Raw genomic sequence first — 22,883 nt, forward strand, 5'->3', positions numbered from 1 at the left:
GGGTGTTCATAAGACTCTTCTCCTAAGGCAGTCACTATACCTTATGAATTTTAATTGTTAATTTCATCTATGTATGGATTTCACATTCAAAAAGAGCCGAGTCTTCAACTCATGAAGATTTCAAGCCATACTGTAATAAACACATATGTTTCCCTTTAAATTATGCCCACCAACACCAACAGGAAAAATCCCTGCCTGGCAGTGTCTGTAAAGGGGGGGAAAAAAGCTTTTAAGTTATAAAATCTTCTCAATAGCTTTCCTACATGTAAGGAAGCCCCAGAGGAGCCTCAGAAGCAATGGCTTCAGTTAAAAGTGGGTTCAGGTGAGGTAGCATCACACAGGTGAGAGCCATGATGATCAGCTCCATGCAACATGTTACCAGCTGTGCATCCTGCAGTCTGACTTCAGTGAGCACCCAATCTTGTATAAGATAAAATTAAATTATGCAAAAGTGAGACCTCCTGGATCCAATTCCCACTGCCAACATGCACATGAAATGAGTTTATATGGCTCCTGTGTGAACTACACTTCCTCTCCTCTGTACTTATCACACATTCTTATAAGAGCTTTTTTCTACAGTCTTGCCAACTAGATCAAAAGCAACATGAAGGCGTAATTAGTGCTCATGAGTATTTGTTGAATGGGGGGACAAATCAACAACAAAAACAACAAAAACCCACTATAAAGTAGAGCAAAATGTGGTAAATGATTACGTAAGAATAACAAGGGATGTATGAATATGCTTCATACTGATTTCATGAAGAAGCATTCAAGGTAGGATATGAACTATAAGTAGAATTTTACAGGCAGAGGTAGGTGGGAGGGTTTCTAGGTAGACTAAGCCCAGACATCTGGGGGAAAAGTGAAAGATGATGTCAGGAAACAGTGAGTGATATGGTCGGTTTAAGTGTGGGGGGAGTCATGGGAGATGCTGCTGGGGTGAGTAAGGACTAGACAAGGCCAGTTGGAGAAGCTTAGTTCTTTGCCATTCATTTGATGGTAGGCACCCTCAGAGTTTCCTGAGCCATCTTCATGATGAAGACAACAATCAGCAAGATAAACAACAGTGAGATATTCTCCAGGACAGTAAAGCTACATTCTGAAATATTTCCACTACATTGAGTCTGTTAAAATAGTCTTAACTTGCAGTGAAACGTACAACCTTTAATCCACATGGTTCCCTCCAGTAAGTTAACCTTAATACCTTGTAAGGCATGGAAAGACTTTTGCAATCAACCTTGAAAGGTTGATGATTCCCAGAGGTACTGCCTTGGGCACAAAGAGGTAATTGTTCTGGGACTTGGTTATTTAATGCATTGGACACTGATGAGATAGACAGCTCTGGGTGGTTGTTGGATTGGGGTAAAACATGCACACAGCTTCCCGAATAGGCTCACGTGTTGTTAGCTGTAGCAATTTGTGAGTAACCCCCAGTGCTTGCTTGCTTCTTAGACACCTGGTACCAACACCAGTGTGTTCTCCACACAGAATGGTGTGTGTGCCCTTTCTCAGACCATGAAACAGGAAGAGGATTCACTTTCTGGCCCTCCTTCTGCGGTGGAAGTAAGAAGGGAGGTGCACTCTCTGTGTTTCAGATTTTTAGTTGAACAAACTCTACCATGGCACTTGTCAGAAATAACAGGAAAACAATGGGATAAATGCGCGCAAGCATGCACACACATGCACACACACACACACACACACACACACACACACAGAGTTTCCAAGAAATATTCACCCACTGGTGGTTGTCAATGACCTTTGACTTCAGAAAATCCCTTAGGATTAGATTAGGGAAGAGTAATTCTCTCTCTTTGGTTATGGAAGAAGTAAACAGGTGGAAGTGGGCAAAGCTCTGGCTTTAGAGTCTGAGGACCTGAGTTCAGTTCCTACTTCTGCCACTTACTTGGTACTTGGGCTTGAGCAAGTCAACTTCCTTCTCTGAAATATAGAAATAATATGCCTCTCACGGTTTTGTAAGGTTCAAATGAAAAGTAATGTGTATTAGAGTCCTTTGAAAACTAAAAATAGGTTGTTTCTAGAGACACAAACTTTTGCAGCTGCCTAAAAGCTGTGTTGCCACAGATAGATTAACCTCTGTTACCCAATCACCCCTTCACTGCTGTCCTTCCATGGACTATGGAAGCCTGGTTAGAAGGACCAACTTTTATAGAATTCTTAAGAAGTGCTTCAAGCTTGAGCTTGGAGTTACCTGTTGAGGCACATACTCTCTACTGGGCTTGCCTTTATAAACAATTTCCATCACATGTCTTATGTTTCCCTCAAATGCTGCTTGATATAGTCTTCTTGAGAAATCTGTTATGACCAAAGGAAAATATTTTTTAACCTTCAAGGTTTCACATCTTGGAAAAAGCTGGTCTCAGGTGAGAATGTGGTATAGTGTTAGAATCAAACATATTAGAGTTCAAATCCAGCCCCACCACTAACGCTGTAATTCCATCATCTAGAGTGATGTCATCCCAGTGTTAGCCTGGCCAAGATAGATCCTCAGCTGCCAGATTAAACACATGTATATACCAATTCTACAATCTTTTTAAAAGTCTGGAGCATTCCCCATGATTTCTGGAGAATCTGCAATGAACTTCCTCATGCTTTCTCTACTTAGTCACTCCTGTGTTGTGATGGCCTTCCTGTTCCACCTTACCATGTGACTCAGCTACTTTACTAACTCATATAAGAAACTTCCCTGCATCTGATATTTTATCATATTTTGGAGATTTTAGTATGGACTTTCAAGGATCAACAGAAGAGGTCACTTCATAGAGCATAAAATCTTCTTCCACCAGCACCTCATTACACCCTTGCTCTCTCTCCATTACCATCTCATGCCCCTACTTCCCTCTCAAGCCCCTTTTACAGATAGATGCTTCTCCTTGCCTCTCTGAAGAGTCCAGCCCAGACGCAGGCCCTTGGAAGCTCAGCCTCTATTCTGAGTAGGCTTATCAAGAAATTTCTTCTGAATAAAAACTATTGCACAGTCCTGGAAAGAGGGTTAGCAAAAACAATTTCTGACATCTTGGTTATGGCAGGATTATTAATTCATCTAGTCCCCACGTGATTTGACCCCTGCTCACCTCCCAGACTGCATCATAGACCTCTCTCTCCCTCCTCCACTGTTCTCTACACACACTGGCCTCCTTCATATTGTTCAAACCACCAAACCCATTCCCACATCAGGGTTTTTGCACTGGCTCTTTTACTGTCTGGAGGGTCCTTCTTCTAGGCTTTTGTTGGCTAACACCTCTTCATTACCAAGTAACGGTGGTAGAAGATTAAGTAGACAGGAGTACCGGGATCAAGTCCTTTGGGCCTTGTAGACCATCTCAGGGAGCTTGGACATTATCCTAAGGGCAATAGGAAGCCAGTGAGGTTGTTAATCAGGAGACTGATGAAATGTGATTACATTTTTTTAATAATCACCCTGGCTATCCAATGGAGAAAGGCTTGGGGCAAAGGGTGGGCAACATGGAAGGAAGACGACAAGATAGGTGGCTATTATGTTAATAGTCCAGGCAGGAAATGTGACTTGGACCAAGATGGAGGTAGAGAGAAATAGCATATTTGGAAATAAAACTAATAATATTTGCTAATGACCAGTTTCATTCATTCATTCTTTCAGCAGACATTCTCGATCAGCAGTAAACAAAGCAGACAGCAATCCCTGCTTTTGTGAAATATATACTCTAGGAGGTAGATGAAGATCCGACTGAAACTGGGGCCTTGAAAAGTAGTAGCATTTACACAGATAGAAGGAAGAGGGTTCCAGGTGTGAGAAATGATACAGGCCAAGTTTGCAAGATGACGTGCATTTGAAAAGTGCCAGGAGCCGTATTAGCAAGCCCAAAAGTTCCATGAAGGGGAGTGGGAAAGGCCTTAAGGATTCTGGAATTTTTCCACAAGCAGCAAAATAGTATTGATAGTTTTTCCCAAAGATTCAAGGTGGTCAAGGACCGGTTAAGAAAAATGGGCAAGAATGCTTTGCAAAAGAAGTCACTACCAAGGAAAGATTCACATGATCTGGTCACGGGGCATCAGGATCAAGGAGAAGGTTCATCTTCAAATTGTATTTAATGGTCATTTTTATTTCATTAAATTAATGTTTTTGCATCATTATCTTAAAAATAGGATTTTACTTGAGTTCAAGAGCACAGTCTAACAAATTCCATATTCAGTTTCAAATTTCTAACAAATCAAATTTCATATCAAAACTGTTTATACATAAGTGCTTATATGTTATAATAATTCCTCCTCATAAGCAGCCAGGAGGCAAGTTTACAAAGGGCTTCTCTTAATTGACTCAGAAATCTATCTGTTTTCCAGAAGGAGTGTAGCTCACCTGAGGTCAGCGAAATGATGAATGGAAAACAAGTATTCTACTTGCTTTGGTCTGCTATGTGATTGGCGTATTGTATGTGACATTACTCAGTCTGATAACCCATCACCTGATCTGTTATTAGATGAGGCAGGAGACCTGCCTCTAAGATCCTGTGTTGCATAAAGTAGTGACTCAGACAGTAGCAGTTTTTTCCACAGACCCTCTGAGACCCATACAGCAAATATAGGACTTCAGCGAGCAGCAACTAAAGGTCACCTCTCAGTTCTAATCATCTGGGTTGTAAGCAGCTCCCTGTTGCCTATGGCTGGCGCCAAGGGCCTCCAGGAAGGAATCTTGGCGGATTCTGCAATGTTCTCACGTGAGCTGGTGTGAAAATGTTCACGTCTTCAAACATTCCTGGCAGTAAAACCTTTTGATGACTTATAGGTTATCCCCTGAGGTTGACAGTGGGGATCCACCATGCCCCCCGCCCCCCACCTCTGGGCAATTGCCCAATGTCTTCTTCCTCTCTTCAGACCTGAAGATGATGCTTCTTGAGCTGCCTTAATTTTGTCTCATTCTCTTAAGGAAGTCTTAGCTCTGCACGGTTGAGATAAAACCCAGAGAAGACTGAAGGGAGATCCAAAAATGAATCTGAACAACGAAGAGAAAGAAAAAGGAAAGGAAAACCTAAGCTGTGAGATTGGAGTCGTTCAAAAGTATTCAGAGGAAATGCAAAGGGAAATCACTTCCTTTAGGCTACAAGTGGATGGGTGAAAGATTCTTAGAGGTTACAACAGACTACTTCACAGAAAACTGAGGGACTGCTTTAAAGAACTAAACTGTGGTTTCTATACTCAAAGAAAAGTGGCTCCCAAAATGCAAATGGCTGCTTCTTCCTGAGGCTGGATTCAGACATTACACTTTCCAGTGATTTTGGCAATTACTTTTAATTAGCTCACTCTCTCCAGCTTAATTTTCTGTACAAATCTAACAATATTTGACCTTTAGCCATACTTTGCCATTGCACTCTGTTTTTCCAAAGTACATGAGCGTATGTGCTTGATTTCATTTTTCTCTGCTATGGGTTGAGTTAATTCACGGATTTTGCTAACCAGTTGGATGCAGTTAAAACTGAGCTTATTTAGGGTACCTCCTGGCCTTTGTAAAAAATGAGACAAAACAAACAAACAAACACCCCTTGTGGGAAAGGGGAACTTGATTAGCAGGAAGCAAAATATTCCCATGTAACATTTTCCTCCCTTGTCTTTTTTAAATTTTTTAATGTTTATTTTTGAAAGAGAGAGACAGAGAGACAGAGTGTGAGCAGGGGAGGAGCAGAGAGAGAGGGAGACACAGAATCTGAAGCAGGCTGCAGGCTCTGAGCTGTCAGCACAGAGCCTGATGCGGGGCTCGAACTCACAGACTGCGAGATCATGACTTGAGCTGAAGTTGGACACTTAAGCGACCGAGCCACCCAGATGCCCACCCCCCCCCCCCGCCACCGCCCTTGTCTTTTTAAAACAACCACTTCATGGAAAATCCATTGCATGTGCTGTGTATACCCTAAAGTCTTTCAGTAGCGGTGTTCACTGTATAATCCTCATGCAGTAAGCTTCCAGATATATCCCCATTTATTCTACTCCAGAAGATTTGGGTTGGCTTTCCAGGAGAGCCAAAGTCACACCCACGTTTAATCCCAGTTCTCAGAGCTGGTCACCTCCTCATTCAAATCCCTACGAACCAAAAACACACGCGTCCATCTTGTGTCCATGTAAAGGAATGGATGCTTTTGGGAGTGGGGACGTGGAGTGGGGAAGGGAGGAGAGGTGAATACGTCCAGTCACGCCCAGGGACCAATTCACTAATTTAAGGAGAGACTACACTAGCATCTTCAGCCCCCAAATCGCTTTCAAAAGAAAAAAATAAGATATTCTGAGACTCAAAATAGTGCATGCAGACTTGAGTGAATATCAGGATTTAAGAGAATGAAAGATAAAAGGAAAATAGCTTTGGAGAGGAGGCAACCTGTGGTAGGGAGAAGAAAACCACAGGATCTTCTGAGCACTGCACTCTGCTTTAGACCACAAATTGTTTTAGCCTGTGATCAGACTCAGCCCCCGGCCCCCTGGGGCTGGCCTGGCCCTCGGGGGCAGATAGCGTCTGGGAGGAGTTGTTTAGGAAAAGAGCAGAAGTTCTAACATCAGTTCTCTCTGCAGTCCGAGTGAAATGCGACTCTGCTCCATTCAGATACATAAGGGTTAAGAGAGAGAGAGCGCGCGAGAGAGGGAGAGAGTGTGTGTATGTTTTGGATACAGCTGGAAGCCATCAACAACTCTGAGAGCATCTCAGTAACCCAGGCAGAGGGTGGGTGGCCCGCCAGACCTCCCGGCTCCAAGCATGACGTCACTGACTCTTAGCCCTGGGCGGGGCTTCCACCTCCCACCCAATGGAGAAGTCCCGTCTTCAACTGTTCAGCATTCACCGCTTCACAGGGCAGCCCATTCCTTCCAGGACGATCTCAATTACTGGAAAGTTCTTCTTGGCAAAATTTGCCTCTATGGAGAGTCGCTGTTTCAGTTCTAACTTGGTCCCCTGGTGTCCTAGCACACACCAGCCCTGCATGTGAAGACAGTGGTCACCTGCCCCCTCCGAATTCAGCCTCCTTGTGGCCAGGCGACCCGTTCTGCCAGCCAGCTCGCCCACCTGATGGTTTGCAGACACCTCCTGAGCCTCTGCTTACTCTTTGCACTGTGTCCATGTTTCAGAACCCCTTCTGGAGAACAGGGCCCAGAACGGAATACATTTCATAGTAACAAGGGCGCCAGTATAGTATCGTCTAGGAGACCTTGTCCTTCAGGAGTTTGTAAGGGAACTTTTTCCAAGGAAGTGATGCAGCTCCGTCCCCTTTTAGTTGCTACCATGAGAGAAACTACCCCACCTCAATCCCAGACAAGCTTTCAGCTCTAGAACACTGGCCTGATGGACGGTGCTAGTCTGGCAATGGCTGTCACAACGCCGAAGAAGGACAAAGGCGAAAGAAAGACTGAGCGTCCCCTGGCTGCTCCCAGGGGGGAGTTGAGGCGGCGGGGGGGAGGGGTGGGGGTCAGTTCCTAGCCTTCCATCATGTGTTAAGGCAGATGAGTAAAAATAACTGTCATCTTGAACCTGGATCTAGGACCCCTGTCTAGGACCGCGATCGAAGATCTCTTCTATTATCTGTCTCCCCTGCCCAGAAACCTTCCATTGTGCCCCCACCTCCCGCACAGAACACAAGACCCTCAAGCCTCCCTGACCCGGTCCAGCCCTCCCAATCCCCACCTTCCCACGGGGCTCCCGCACGGAGCCTCTGATGCATCAGGCCAGCCTCGTCCTGGCTGCCGGGCCCCAGGCTCATGCTCCCTCATCTACCCTCCCTGAAATACCTTCCCTTTGGCCTGAAAGGTCATCTGAGAGTTCCCTCTTTTCCTGAACTAGCCCCAGAGCACCTGAAAAACCAGTGTTCTCCAGCCATGGACCCAAGGTGACATTCCTGACCCCCGGAGGTGGGTCTTTTTTTCCCCCCCAGAGTTCTCCTCTTCAGTTGTCTGAATAAGCACAAGAATCTGCCTGGTTTTGCTCTCAGCAGGTTAAATGCAGTGGATGGTCACTGTTATTCTTTTGGTCTGAGGAATGTCCTAATTATATCCTTGCTTTCGTTATATGGAGAGGACCCAGGGTCTGCGCAGGCCCTGGCCTTTAGACATTAAATGAACACGTATGACCTGACAGAGCCACCAGTATATAAGCTGATACCCCTAGGTGTAATTTTGGCCTCACTTTGCTTTCCCAGCTGTGCCTCAGATCAACTGTGATGTCAAAGCCGGAAAGATCATCAATCCTGAGTTCGTTGTGAAATGTCCAGCAGGATGCCAAGACCCCAAATACCACGTTTACGGCACGGATATCTACGCGTCTTACTCCAGCGTGTGCGGTGCTGCGATTCACAGGTGGGTAGCTCCGCGCTACATAACAACCAGCAACCAGGCTGCGGGCAGGGGGGCCCCCGTAACTGTGCAGCCTGCAGTTCGTGTGGCAGCCCTACCCCATGGGGCCAGGCAGGAGCTGAGTGTGGCCCCAGGTCTCCTTTCACAGCTCTCCGGGGAAAGGACCGACTTCATGGGATGGGGAGGAGAATTCTACGCTCTCACGTTCATGACAAGGGAGCCACGGTTCTCGGTGACGTGAAGCATGTGTTTTTCTACCTGTATGTGCCGAGCAAGGCAATAATAGGGATGTGACTAAGCAACGCACAGACGTTTGGAGAAGAAATGTGTCACAGCCGTGATGATGGCCTGGAGACAAGTAGAAGGAGGGTGGCAGGCGGTACTGCTCTGTCACCTGTTGGTCTGGGATCCAGAAGAAGGACGGGAAGTATGACATGTTTTGAACTAAGTCACTGCCTAAATGAGGAGAGGCAAAAGTGACCTTCACAGAATCCTCATACTTCTTTCTTTTTTTAAGTTTATTTATTTTGAGTGAGAGAGAGTGCGCACAAGCAGGGGAAGAGCAGAGAGAGTGCTGGTGGGGGGGGCGGGGAGGGAGAGACTCCCAAGCAGACTCCACACTGTCAGCCCAGAGCCCCATGGGGGGCTCGAACTCACAAGCTGGGAGATCATGACCTGAGCTGAAATGGAGAGTCAGCCACTAACTGACTGAGCCACCCAGGTGCCCCCAAATGCTCATACCTCTTCTGCTTAGTCTGGGAGACCAAACCCAGGGGAATGCATATTTACATAGTACCTTTGATAATAAGGCCACTGTGTCTGAGTCAAGTGCCTCACCTGTGTCACCTTATTTAATCCTCACGGCTCCCAATGTGGTGGCTACTACTGTTATCCACATCTTGAGAGTCGAGAGGCAGAATAGCTTTTCTAAAGCCGCACTATTGCAAAGTATCCGAGTGGGGACTGGAATCTAAGTCCAGCCCTGATCCACCACTCTGAGACTGCTTTGAGATGTGGCCCCTGAGTCAGTCCTCGGCCACTGGATACTGGATGAAGTTTCTGAATTAGTCAGCTACTGTATCTGTTTCCTTCTTGCACACCGGTCAGCTGATGGTTGCTGTGGAACTCTGCCAGACAGAGGAGCAAAGATGTACATTTCCCTCCCTTTCACGGTGTGCCGTCAGCAGCTTTTCAGAAATTTGGGGAAACAACAAAAGCAAAGTCTATGCATAAAATCAGATTTAAGAATTACTGGCAGTCTGTTGGCTGCCCACTTTCCCCCACCACTGAGGAGGGATGCCGAGCTCACTGAGTTTCCAGTGGGGAAGGACTACAAATGCTCTATTATGGAGAACTAGTGAAACATTCAAGAGAAACAGCACCAGGGGTGCTAGGGGGGCTCAGTCGGTTGAGCAGTTCGTGAGATCAAGCCCCATGTGGGGCTCCTTCTGCTGACAGCATGGAGCCTGCTTGGGATTCTATCTCCCCCTCGGAGCCTGCTTGGGATTCTATCTCCCCCTCTCTTTCTGTCCCTCCCCAGCTCATGCTGCTCTCTCTGTCTCTCAAAATGGGTAAACTTAAGAAAAAAAAAAGGAGAGAAACTACACCAAACGCTGTTTCTTAACCCCAGACGATGAAAAAAAATATTTTGCTTTCACTCTGAAATAAATCTCATGCACACACGTACGTATGCGTGAATGCACATGTGCATGCTCCCACATGTGTGCTTGCACATATGTGCGTGCTCGCCTACATCCTTACACACATGTGTGTGCCCAATTAGCTCAGCGCCATCGGCCCCCTCCAGTCTGTGTCTGCGTAGACACTGTGTCTGCTGCAGAGGCTGAGCCTGTCTTCAGGTTGCCTGTATTTTTCCAGCTGTGATCCAAATGGTTGGCATTTGCTCCCTCTGACATTTGCTGGCTCTCTCTTGCCTTTCCATGCTTCCAGTGCAGGACAGAGTCCCATGGGTTCATTCAACCCCACGAACACGTCATCATACAGTAATCCCTTGCACTGTGATTCTCTCCTTCTAGCATCATCTCGACCCTATCAGGCTGCGGTTAACATCCCCATTTGTTAGAAGAGGAGCTGAGAACTAGCGAAGCTAATTAAATTGCTAGTTAGTTGCAAATTCAAAATAGACCTCTTGTCCCCTGACCTCCGACCCAGAGCCCAGGTGACATATTTACCTAAGAACAGGCGCGAGGGTCCCAGCACTGTTTAATATACAAAGTGAGGATGTGAGGTAGATGTAGACTTTGGACCAGTAAGAGTTGGGAATGGCTTTATGATGGATGGAGACATCACTGGGGAGAAAATAAGAAGGGCTTTGACAAGAACCAGGACTTAGCAATTTCAGTGCTGGGGGTTGGAGAGTAAGAACTTGGGGAGAGAATAGAGAAGAGGGTAGAGGGGCAAAGGAGAAGAGCTTGAATGCTTCAGAACACAAGATCTGCTACTTGAGCAACTGAGTGCCATTGTAGTTTTCTGGACCAGTGTCTGATTTAGTGGGAAACTGTTCAGAAGGAAGTGTCCCTGTCCATGGGGTGGATGAATAGAGACCTTAAGGGAGAACAGATAGGAATTCCTTGATACTCTGAGTTTTGTTTTTCACAACAGAACAAGTCGGTCTTCAGAAGGCAGGATTTAAGACCACCTAGCATCCACTCTTCTCCAGAATATCTGAGAAGATCCACATCCTCCAGTTAAGTCCACCTGCAAGATCAGGCATTAAGTCTGGTCTGCAACAGGGATATCTCAGGATATCACCATAGTTCAGTGTCGCATCTTCCCCACAGTCTGGGTGTTCATCTTTTTTTTTTTTTTTTTTTAATGTTTTATTTTTTTCTAGGAGAGAGCGAGAGACAGCGTGAGCAGGGGAGGGTCAGAGAGAGAGGGAGTCACAGACTGAAACAGGCTCCAGGCTCTGAGCTGGCAGTCAGCACAGAGCCCGACGCGGGGCCCTAACCCACAAACCGCGAGATCATGACCTAAGCAAAAGTCGGACGCTTAACCGACTAAGCCACCCAGGCGCCCCTCTTGGTGTTCATCTTATCCCACCCTTACAAGGGATATCATCAGACCTGAGCAGCTTGAGACCCCACCCCCACCCTCCCACTTCCTTGAACAGCCTGAGGGAAGCTCAACACAGCCTCTCCCCCTTCCCTCTCTGGGAAGGGCAGCTACTGTTATTCTGACTCTTAAACAGGAGCGAACCCACACACACACATTTCCTCAATACACTGGAGTAAAAAACCAAGGGCAGAATAATCTCTTGGGAAGGAAATAAAAAGGTAAGTGTTATTGTGATTTCTAATTCCCCCATTAATTGTAAGTGAAGGGAGCATGGGATAATTTTTTAATAACTAGAATTTTCATCCTCCACCGGACCTGTGCTTGTCAATGTTTAACAACCAGCTCCTCAAACGCACAGGTAATTCTGATTTTACCAATTTCTGTGGCATAAATACTCCCACCATGGCTGATTCAAGCTACAATGTGAGGGGAACCAACTCTCACAATCCTGAAAAGATAACAATTGGCTTTCCTAAGCCAGCGTGGGCAGCACCCACACACCACTGACAGGCCTTCCAAGGTAGAAGCATAAAACACTGCCTTTTCCCTAAGAACATTTCTAATCTGGTTGAGAGACAAAAGCGACTCAAGACATTTTCTAGGAGATAAGACAAGACCAGATAAAATCAGAGTCTTGGTTGTGAGACAAGACTGTAAGGCATCGTTAGGAAGGGATGCCGTGAAATCTTTCCAGAATCTCTCTAGAGAAGGAAGGATGGGGCCCTGTGCGGCACAGGTCTTGTCAGGCAGAAGTGGGAGCTGGTTTTCTGGGGCAAAAGAGCAGCAGGAGCAGATGCGTACTGAGTGGGAACCATGTGCTCTGTCAAGGGAGCCGAGAGCCTAGCCGCAGCTGGGACTTGTGAGGTAACAGATTCCGAGCTCCCAGCAGAAGGAAGGGCAGGGTCGCAATGATTTGGAAAGATGAGGAGTTGGCATCTTTGCCTTTGAACCCTGAGAGGCAACTGTGACCACATGGGACAAACCCGGGATTCCAGGTCAGCTAGACCTGGGTTCAAATCCCTGCCTTGCCAATTTACTAGTCACAAAGTCTGGCCTGAGTCACTCCACTGGTCTAAGCCCAATTCCATGAAATGGGAACAACAGCATTGCCTCTGCTCCACAAGTCACAGGTTCGCTGGGAGGGCCCCGTGAGATACCATACATGGGAATGATTTTAAATCAATTAAGTGCTCCACATGTCAAGTACGATTATCACTATCTTTCCTTCTGGGTCATTGAGCAGTTGAGTGTTGAAACTTGTTGACTCATGAAGGTGGGAGGGCAGGAAATGGCAACTCTCGTTCCTGGAGGGAAGGGAGGGTGTTGATGAGAACAAATCTAAGTGGATTTTTAGCTCCGTCTGTGCCATAAATCACTGATACCCACAGGAGCCATTTTTGGCTCTGGGGCAAGGGAATGACAATGTGAAGTGACTCTGAAGAAGCTGAAAAAGGCCCCTGTTTCACATACAAGCAAAGAGGTATATATGTCAGTCACTGTTACATCAGGATCCAAAACCCTCAAAATCCTAGAAATTAAAGAAACAATTTCCAGTCCTTCAGGACTCTTATTAATGAGTTCAGTTGAGCCACGCACCTTCCTTCCCTTGCCCAAAATAAAAGGAATAATTTGCTTGGTAAAAGGTCATGGCCACCCTTCGAAATAAGTGGAACCATCCTGTGATGTCACAAAACCAAACTGGAAATTGTCAGAAGTTTTACTCAAAAGACCTAGTGAGAACGAGCAAACCAAGGAAGAGAAATTTGAGGCATGGTAGCAAACAGAAATTGCTGCCCAATGGAACAAACAACCATCTTTCTTATTCTTCTGTAATAAGAAAGAGAAGGCTATCTGGCCTGGGAGGTCAGATGCTGGGCCATGGATGAAGGCACCATTCTTGGGGCATGGGGTGCAGGTCAGGATAAACCTTTTCTTAATCTCGCCCTTTCATATCTTCAAATAAAGATGGAGGCTAGTGTGATATCAGTCTGTTGATTGTGTCAAACAATACTTTTCTGCTCTTCGTTTTTTGGTTTTTGTTTTTTTTTTTTTCTCTTCGTAGTGGCGTGCTGGATAATTCAGGAGGGAAAATACTTGTTCGGAAAGTTGCTGGGCAATCTGGCTATAAGGGGAGTTACTCCAATGGCATTCAGTCACTGTCCCTGCCACGTTGGAGAGAGTCCTTCATCGTCTCAGGTACGCCCACACACTGGAGAAACACAGCCCTACCTGGGCGCTTGGCTTAAGTGACCTCATGGGAGGAAATGTGCTCTTTTCAATGTTCTATTGGTTTTAGTTTATGGCCCAACTCACTTCATAAAAATCTGAAGCATTAGCTCTTCTGATAATTAGGATCATGAAACAATAAATTATAATTACAGTGATAAATCACTACAAAGTCTGGAAACATTAAAAGGCTCCAATTGCTCATTTTAAACACACTGCAGCTATCCATAAATCCAATCAAACTTTTAATGAAGTGGATTGCATTTAATAACTTGGGTTTTTGAACTACTCCTTTAGTTAGGCCAAATATGTCTTGTTATCTAGAACCTCATTCCTTGATATTTCTGGTAAATGAAAAGGGATATAGGCTCTTAGAGAACTGAGCTGCAATTTTGAGATTTCTTTTTATTTAACTGATTGTTTCACTAGTCAGTCCTAGCAGTCTAGCTCCTTAGGAATTTTGTAGATAATCTTTTTCACTCTTTTTCTCCCTCTTCCAATGGGGTAATGTCAGTGAGCTACTGACGATTGTGATTCCACATTAAAAATGACCTAGTATCTCTGTATTATCACGACCCGTCCTTTCCTACTTTTGTGAATTCCCCAAACTTTTATTTTGAAACATTTTTAATTGAAAGAATAGTACAATGAATCTCCACATTCCCTTCACCTAGCAACAATTGCTTTTTTAATCTACCTATCATTACCTATATTTTGCTCTAAACCCTGTGAAAATAAGCTGCAGGCATCATGACACTTTATTCCTCAATAGTGCCACACACATCTAGCAAAAATAAGATTTTCCTAAATAACCACAATACCAATATCACACCTAAAACATTAACATACGGGGCGCCCGGGTGGCTTAGTCGGTTAAGCGTCCGACTTTCGCTCAGGTCACGATCTCGCGGTTCGTGGGTTCGAGCCCCGCGTCGGGCTCTGTGCTGACTGCCAGCTCAGAGCCTGGAGCCTGTTTCAGAGTCTGTCACTCCCTCTCTCTCTGACCCTCCCCTGTTCATGCTGTCTCTCTCTCTCTCCTAGAAATAAATAAATAAAACATTAAAAAAAATAAATAAATAAAACATTAACATTGTTACAATTATACTATCTAACAAATAGTTCCTCCTCAATAATACCCAGTTATCTCAGTCTTCATAGTAATTTCTTCTCCTCCTACTTCTCTCTCCTTCCCTTCTCTCTCTCTTCCTTCTTTCCTTCCTTTCTGATCCACAATCTAATAAATAATAAAAATCACCTGTTGCCTCCAGTTGTCATGTCTATTAACTCTCCTTTAATCTAAAACTGTCTAGCCCCACACTACGTTTTTTGTCATGGATGACAGTGACATTTTTGAAGTCCCAGCCAGTTGTCTAGGACTGTGTCTCACAGTCTGGACCACAAATATGTCCAACCATTTCCTCATGATTGGATCCAGGTTAAATATTTTCCCAGGGTTACTACATAGGTAGTATCATAGCATATCCATTGTGCTGTATCACAGTGGCCATATCAGAAGGCACAATAATGTCAGTTTATCCAGCTGTTGGTAATGCTAAACTTGACTGGTCAGATACTTTACAGTATCTCTCCATGGTAAAAATACTTTATAATTAATAAGCAATCTGTAGGGTTATACTTCAAATCAGCATGAATGGCTCATTCCCCAACAAAATCATCCAGTGGTTTAACATCCACTGATGGTCCTTGCACTAGCAAGAATTACATTAGAATTTGCAAAATTATATTGTTCTAATTCTGTCATTCCTTCCACATTTATTAGCAAGTTTTCTTACATAAAGAAGAGGATTTTTCTCCCTCTCTCCACACCTATCTTTTCAAGTATCACTAGGGAGTCATGGATTGTTTTTGAAAATATGTTATAATCCATTATCACCATTATTCTTTTTTTTTGTATATATAAATTCAAGTTAGTTAACATACAGTGTTGTCATGGCTTCAGGAGTAAAACCCAGTGTTTAAGCTCTTATGTATGACACCCAGGACTCATCACAAAAGTGCCCTCCCTAATGCCTGTCACCCATTTAATCCATTCTCCCACCCAACCCTTAGTTTGTTCTCTGTATTTAAGAGTCTCTTATGCTTTGCCTCCCTCTGAGTTTTTATCTTATTTTTCCTTCCTTCATCTGTTCCTTCCTTCACCTGTTGCGTTTCTCCGATTCCACATGTGAGTGAAATTGTCTGATATCTGTCTTTCTCTGGCTTAATTTGCTTAGCATAATACCCTCTAGTTCCATCCACATTGTTGCAAATGGCAAAATTTCATCCTTTTTCATTGCCGAGTAGTATTCCGTGTGTGTGTGTGTGTGTGTGTGTGTGTGTGTGTGTGTGTGTATACACACACCACATCTTTATCCATTCATCAGTCAATGGACATTTGGGCTCTTTCCATAATTTGGCTATCATTATTCTTTTTGGCGCTCAAATTTTCCAAATTTGGCCAGTGGGTGCCCTTTGGGATTTTTTGGCATGTCCTTATTGGTGTCTGAACACAACACAGTGTTCTATCCTTGTGCTACACTTGCCTTACACTGGGCCTTGCATCTCCCAGTTTTCTTCAAAGAGGCTTCACATGATTTTAAACTATATTCTAGCAAAGCTTCTGGCATCCCAACAAGATTAGGAGCCATGCAACTCTCCTGAGGAGCCACCTGCGGAAGATCAACCGAAGCAAGGAAAAGAGAAATGTTTCATAATATAGTAGGTCTTCCCGTCTGGATGGCTTTCTGGTACCTTTATGCATCCCATGCCCCAACTCCTACTATCCTCCATTGATCAGAGTTGTTGGGTTTTTTCAGAGTTTTAATAGAACTACAAACAGACCTTTCAGGATTCTTCACAAATTGAGCAATCTCTGTTTCCTCTTGCCTGCAGAATTCTGCAACCTAGGGTTCAAATTAAACTGGTTTCTATGTCAGAGAGTGGAAAGTCATCAACCACAGTTGTCATGAGAATTCAGAATAGTGGCCATATGACAATGCTAATATCTAGACTACAAATTTGTCAAGTATATAGAGAAATGTAATCCCCACATAGGTGTTTACCAAGTAGTTCCTGGCTAAATAAGAGTGTTCCCACCTTAAATGCATATCCTGCAATTCAAGAATCCCCAACAGAGGTTTAAAGGAGAAATTAACTCCAAGAGAGTAGAGATGTTTTGGGTTTTTTAAATGAAAATCAGTCTGCTGAGATTATTCCCTATAAACTCAACTTCCATGTCCCCTCATTTCACCTAGTGACATTTAACTTTTTGCCAATTATAATAAACATTGGTGCTTCTGCAATGGGTAGGAATCTCTTTTGAATGGGTGACTTGGGGGAGCGATGCTGGCCAGCAGCCAAGGCATGCTCCCCAGTATCCAGAAGCTAAAGGCCACAGCTGGATGGTGTCAGAATCCTCCTCTGAAGGCTCCGGTGCCTTCATGACCTTTTTATTTTTAATTTTTACACATCACTGTGCTCCTTTAGTTAATTCACTTTGGCGGGCTGGGATGGGAGCAGAAGATGGGATGTGCCTTTTTGGTCAGCACAATCTTTTGACAGTCCAGGGATAGGAATGGTCAGAGAGGAACTTCCTAATACTGCCTATTTGTTCTTTGATCCACATTTCAGAAAACTGAGCTCATGTTCTTTTTCCTTCTGAATAGAAGCAGAAATAAACATAGGATTTTAGATATGAGAAGAATAGTGAACAGAGGGAGACCATCTCCCCACAGTCCCCTCAGTTGATCAAGTGAGGCCCTCCTTGGGTCCAAAATGACCTCAATCACGATTTGGAAGAGGCCCAGACAAGGGCGGGGGACCTGGAAATGCCAAGCTCTGCTCCCAGGTGACTTTAATGAGGTGAAATAACTCAGTAAGCCCAAACATTTTGCCTCATCTCCACTTTGAGTGATATTTATAGACAATACCAGAAGAGAATCTTTACAGCTCTCTGGTAATACATAGTTCCAAAACATTTTAACTCTTTTTCCATTAGATCCCTACAACTTAAAACAGTAAGTTGTTCCATATCACTGTCCATATTTTCTGAATGAGAGAAATGAGAGTCTCAGAGATTGAGGCAGAGAATTCATGGCAAATAGACACAGAAACCTAGATGTTCTCATTCCCAATTCCAGGCTCTTTCTGAGACTCCATTATTCTGTCTGCTTTGTGGCTCTACAGCCTTTTGTGTAGTAGGGTTTTTGGCAAAAATTGTGCACTAGATTCTGTCCCACCACTTGGACTCTCCATTCGACACTCCTCGCCATCTCGTCCCCAAGCCCATCCTATAAAACTATTTCCTTAGGTTGAGAATTAAAGTTCTTTCCCTATCAGATGCAAATATCAGATACCAGGTGGGACTCCTCTCATGGGTATTTGAAATTGTAACAGAGATCTAAGCATGAAGACATTCCTTCTCCGAATCAATACTAACTGATCATCTCCTACATGCCAGAGGCACGGATTCGCCGGTTCCCAAGAGAGACAAATCCCCAATCTCCAGGTAGCTGCTACATTCCAAGTGACACTGTCCATCTCATTGTGGAGCAAAACTGTGGCGGAATTCCAGGCATCATTTCCTGGCGGAAGACGTCTTTAGAGGCAACAGGCTTCCCCGGGACGTTTTCAGTCCGATCAGGCTTGGTACTTGCTTCCCCAGCCCCGATCACCTGATAGTTTTTCTTTTTTATGCCTCCTTTGTTGTCCCTGATACATATTAACATTCCTTCTCCTCACCTGGCCTCTAAACTTTCTTTCCCTAGGTGGGCAACAAATGCTTCTTTTGAAAAGTACTTTCTAGGTTTCTTTAGTGCCATGGAATTCAAATGGATCCCACAGGGTCCGTGAAGGGGAGAGAGAGCGGTTCATGCACGGCTAGCCAGCCTGTGACCAGAGCTCTGGAGCATCCGGAAGGAGAGCACGGGGAGTCCTTTACATTCATCTACTGACCTAATTAAACATTCAACACCACGTACACAAAAACCTTAAGCTTACATGTCACATCTTCATGGGCAGAGTGAGGGTTGCTAATGTTAAGTCTGAACCACACAGATGGTATTGCTTCCTTTCTAATATTAATAAGACACAGGCTATACAGAAAAACAAAATCTCACTTGACTTTCTTCTTGTAATCAACACTCCAGCTTAGGGGGCAGGAAGACTGTGGATTTATTGAACTCAAGACAGATAAATAGGAAGGAGGGAATCAGCTTACCAGAACCATCTCAAACGTCTAGCTCTACAAATAATTTTTTTTTCTTTTTTGCAGAAGGTAAACCCCAAAAGGGTGTAACCTACCCATCAGCTCTTACATATTCATCATCTAAAAGCCCTGCTGCCAAAACAGGCAAGTGTTCATATGTGATTTCATCTAAAGATTCTGAGTTTGTAAACACATGTTTCAGGAGGTAGCGTAGAAATTAACATCTGGTCATGCTCCACTGATGCCAGCAACAGAAATCAAGGGGATCAGATGTCTAGGGCTGAAAGATAAGGCTTTAGGTTTTGGATTTGCAGTTCCAAGATTATCTCTGTGTTTTGTCATTTTCATTCACAATGGTTGTTGCCTTGAATTGTGTTGTTACTTTAGAAGATGACAGGATATTCTGTCTAGAAATGTTCCCTGGCACTGAAAGGGGAAAAGCTCTCTCTGCCTACATATGAAATGAAGGGAAGCGAAATGGGTGGTGTGAGGTATGTGTTAACATAGAACAATAGAAATAACAATTTCTAAACAATAGAAATAACCCAAGCCAAAGATATAGTGTTTATGAGGTTGTGTGGACCCAGCTTCATGAGAACCACAGAGGGTTCAGGCCAGGAAAGTGCCTTTTTCTAGGTTTCTGTGTCAAGGGAGAACTATGCTATGTGTTATTGTGTCTTTGGGGATTCTTTGATTTCCCGTACAAAGATAAGGGACAAACATCCCTTTCCAGCATAAACACTAAAGGGACACTTGGGGTCTCGCCCAGCTTCTAGAGGAGTCTTTCTTTAAATGTATAGTCTCTGGGTGCCTGGGTGGCTCAGTCGGTTGAGTGTCTGACTCTTGGATTCAGCTCAGGTCATGATCTCCCGGTTCGTTGATTTGAGCCCCACATCAGGCTTTGCACTGATGGCATAGAGCTTCTTGGGATTCTTTGTCTCCCTCTCTGTGCCCCTCCTCCACTGGATCTCTCTTTTTTCTCTCTCAAAATAAATTTTAAAAATAATAAAAATCATTAAAAAATAAAGGTATAGTCTCATTAAAGAGTAAGTTTTTGCCAATTCAAATAAAAAGTTCCAGTGAGGGGCACCTGGGTGGCTCAGTCAGTAAGCATCTGATTTCGGGTCAGGTCATGATCTCATGGTTTGTGAGTTTGGGCCCCATGTTGGGCTCTGTGCTAACAGTGCAGAGCCTGCTTTGGATCCTCTGTTCCCCACTCTCTTTCTCTCTCTTCTCCTCCCCTGCTCACAGGAGCATTCATACTTTCTCTCAAAAACAAATATTTAAAAAGTTTTTTTTTAATCCAGTGAGAACTATAAAAGGGTGGTCCCCTTTTTTCCTCTCCTGATGACAAAATTCCTATCGAAATTGAGGGAAGCAGGTAAGATGAAGATGTGAGGGCCAGCAGTTACTTGCCCTGGTCTTGGCATGTCCCAATAACATGCTTCCTAATCCCTCCAAGACGGTGGGTTAACAGGTGAATCAGGTTAGGATGACCCCCCTCAAAACAAAGCAGCTCACTCAACAATTAGAAATCATCTTTAAATAAAAAAATAAAAAGCATCGAGATTTGCCTGGGGCAGCCCCTGCTGGGGGTGGACATTCCTGATTTAAATGCTGTCTCCCCAGGCAGGGAGCAACCATCAGGCAGGCAGCTGGTATTTGGCTTGAGTCTCAAGCTACTCTGAGTACAAACAGGGAAGTGTTGGTTTGGAGAAGCTCACCAAACCCAAGAAGGCGCATCGCTGGCACTACAGTGAGAGAAAAGAAAGGAAATCTTTCTTGGAGACTGCTGAGCAAGAGCAGCAGGCGAATACCCTGCTGCGTCCCCTTGGCCATGTGCCCAGTCCCTCCCCCTAGAGGAGACTCAAGCTGAAGTTTATGGTAGTACAGCTGACTTCCTAAGAACCTTCTGCCCTTACTCCCCTCACTGTACTCACCAAGGCCACCCCTGCCCCTGGATAAGACAGGTTCCACCACAACTCTAAAGAGACCTTGGGCCACCCTCTGATGGGAACCACATTCAGGAATCTTGCGGCTATTCATGACTTGCCTTCCACTGTGTTCCCCTTTTGAGGGGAAACATATGGGATTTGGAATCAAACAAATATGGGTCCAAATCCTGGCTCTGCTACCTATTGTCTGTGAGACCTTTACTTGGCTTGGCTTCCAGCACTGTGATTGATATCAAATATGAATGCTAATGTCCCTTCACAGTGTCTGGCACATAGTACATGCTTAATGAATAGATTTCCTGCCCTTGTGTATAATTCTGAGGCCCATAGTGAGTCAATGGGGGGAAGAGCAAATCCTCCCTCATAGCTCTGACCTGCAGGCATTGCTGTTAAGTGGACTTCAATGTTCTTTTCATGCACCTCACATTTGACATCTACTGAAAGCACTGTTTTTCCACTGGGGAAAGGGGAGGGATGACACAACACGGTGATAAGTGTCAGCTACTGCCATTTACCGAATGCTGCCATGTGCCAAGTACTGTGCAGGCCCCTCACAGACACAATCTCTAGTTATGACAACAGCCTCATCAGGTAGGTCTGACCATCCCCAAATCACAGCAAAGGAAACCAGGCTCAAAGAACGTTAGTGGCCAAGCTGGTGAGGGCTGAAGTGAGGAGTCCAGCCTGATGCTGGCTGACAGTTCTCAAATCAGATGTTCAAGGTCCATCCCAGACCCAGTGAATCAGAATCTATGTGATTAGGGCTCAGGAGTCTGCATTTTAACTTGTCACTCTGATTCAATGATGACTCAGCTGTAGGGAGCTTTGAGGGCCTCATACTGGTGTTGAGCAGGTTGTTTAGAACTGCTCATTACCTGGGGGACAGGGTGGCTCAGTTGGTTGAGCATCCAAGTCTTGATTTCAGCTCTTCTCATGATCTCACAGTTTATAGGTTTGGGCCCCGCATTAGGCTTTGTGCTGATGATGTGAAGCCAGCTTGGGAATCTCTCTCTCTCTCTCTCTCTCTCTCTCTCTCTCTCCCTGCCATTCCCCTTGTCATGTGTGCTCGCTCGCTCTCAAAATAAATTAAACTTTAAAAAATTTTTTTTAAAAAAAGACCACATGACCTTGTCCATAGAATAATATGTTAAGAGCCTAAAGGAAATTTTGATGTTTTCCCATGAAAACCTTTGAAAAGATTTCTGTGAAACTTCTATGTATCTGAGATTGTATGAAGAAACTATTTTATTGGTTTCATTTCTAACTGTTCAAAAGGAGCCTGGTGCAATGAAGAATTCACTCTGGGTCACATCAGGCATTATGTTTCATAAGGAACTGGGAGCCATTGGAGGAGGGTTCTTTCTCTGTCTTCATCTTAAAGACGGTGCTGTTCTGGGCAGAAACAACAGCCCATGGAAGACCATGGAAAACCAGACAGATGGATCTCTTGGTTGAATTTATGCCTTGCTTGAAAGTATTGGTGTTCAAAGCAAGTAACACAAGTGGCTGTCATCAGGATATTGAATCTACTCTCTGGCAACTAATATTAGCAAATGAAGACTGGGGCATTTAGAAACCTCAGAATTAGCCAATGGGGTGAGAAAAAGATATTTCATATTTTCAATATCTCATAAGCGTAAGGTAACAAAACTGTTCATTATTGCTAGAAGTTTTATTTTTAATTGTAGTTTAATTAACAATTTGCAAGTAAAATGTACCATAGGTTTTATATATTTCTTTCCAAATTAATAGTTTTATCCTATTTCATAAAATATATGTTATTCTATCAAATTTTTCCCTATATGAAGTGAGTCCAACCTGAGCCCACATCCCCTAGCAAGATACTAATGCTTCAGAGCATTTACCAGAGAGAGAGACAGAAGGCTACTTTGGAGAAATTAGAAACTTCCCTGGGACTTGTTATGAAGGCTCAATTCCTTTAAAGTCATGGAAATGTCATAAACCACGCCGGTTTGGTTTGCCCAAGGATGAAGACTGACCCCCCAAGGCTGTTGCCAGCTCTTTAGCCATTTCTCTGGCACAGTCTCAAGGGAGATCTGAAGGTGACCAGCCCTCAGCAACGACACGGCAAAGGA

At 44.3% G+C, this 22,883-nt stretch overlaps 1 protein-coding gene across 1 annotated transcript in view; it reads left to right on the top strand.

Annotated features, from left to right (window-relative positions):
- Window positions 1-22,883, top strand: part of VIT (vitrin) — a 101,300-nt gene that overhangs the window by 35,645 nt on the left and 42,772 nt on the right. Inside the window, exons 4-6 of the mRNA XM_039257230.1 lie at window positions 8,169-8,325; window positions 13,463-13,596; window positions 18,899-18,976. Coding sequence (XP_039113161.1) covers window positions 8,169-8,325; window positions 13,463-13,596; window positions 18,899-18,976 — 369 coding nt within the window. The remainder of the gene's footprint in view (window positions 1-8,168; window positions 8,326-13,462; window positions 13,597-18,898; window positions 18,977-22,883) is intronic.

The sequence above is a fragment of the Hyaena hyaena genome, unplaced genomic scaffold, assembly GCF_003009895.1.
Source record: "Hyaena hyaena isolate Hyena2069 unplaced genomic scaffold, ASM300989v1 scaffold_607, whole genome shotgun sequence".
In the NCBI taxonomy this organism is placed as follows: domain Eukaryota; kingdom Metazoa; phylum Chordata; class Mammalia; order Carnivora; family Hyaenidae; genus Hyaena; species Hyaena hyaena.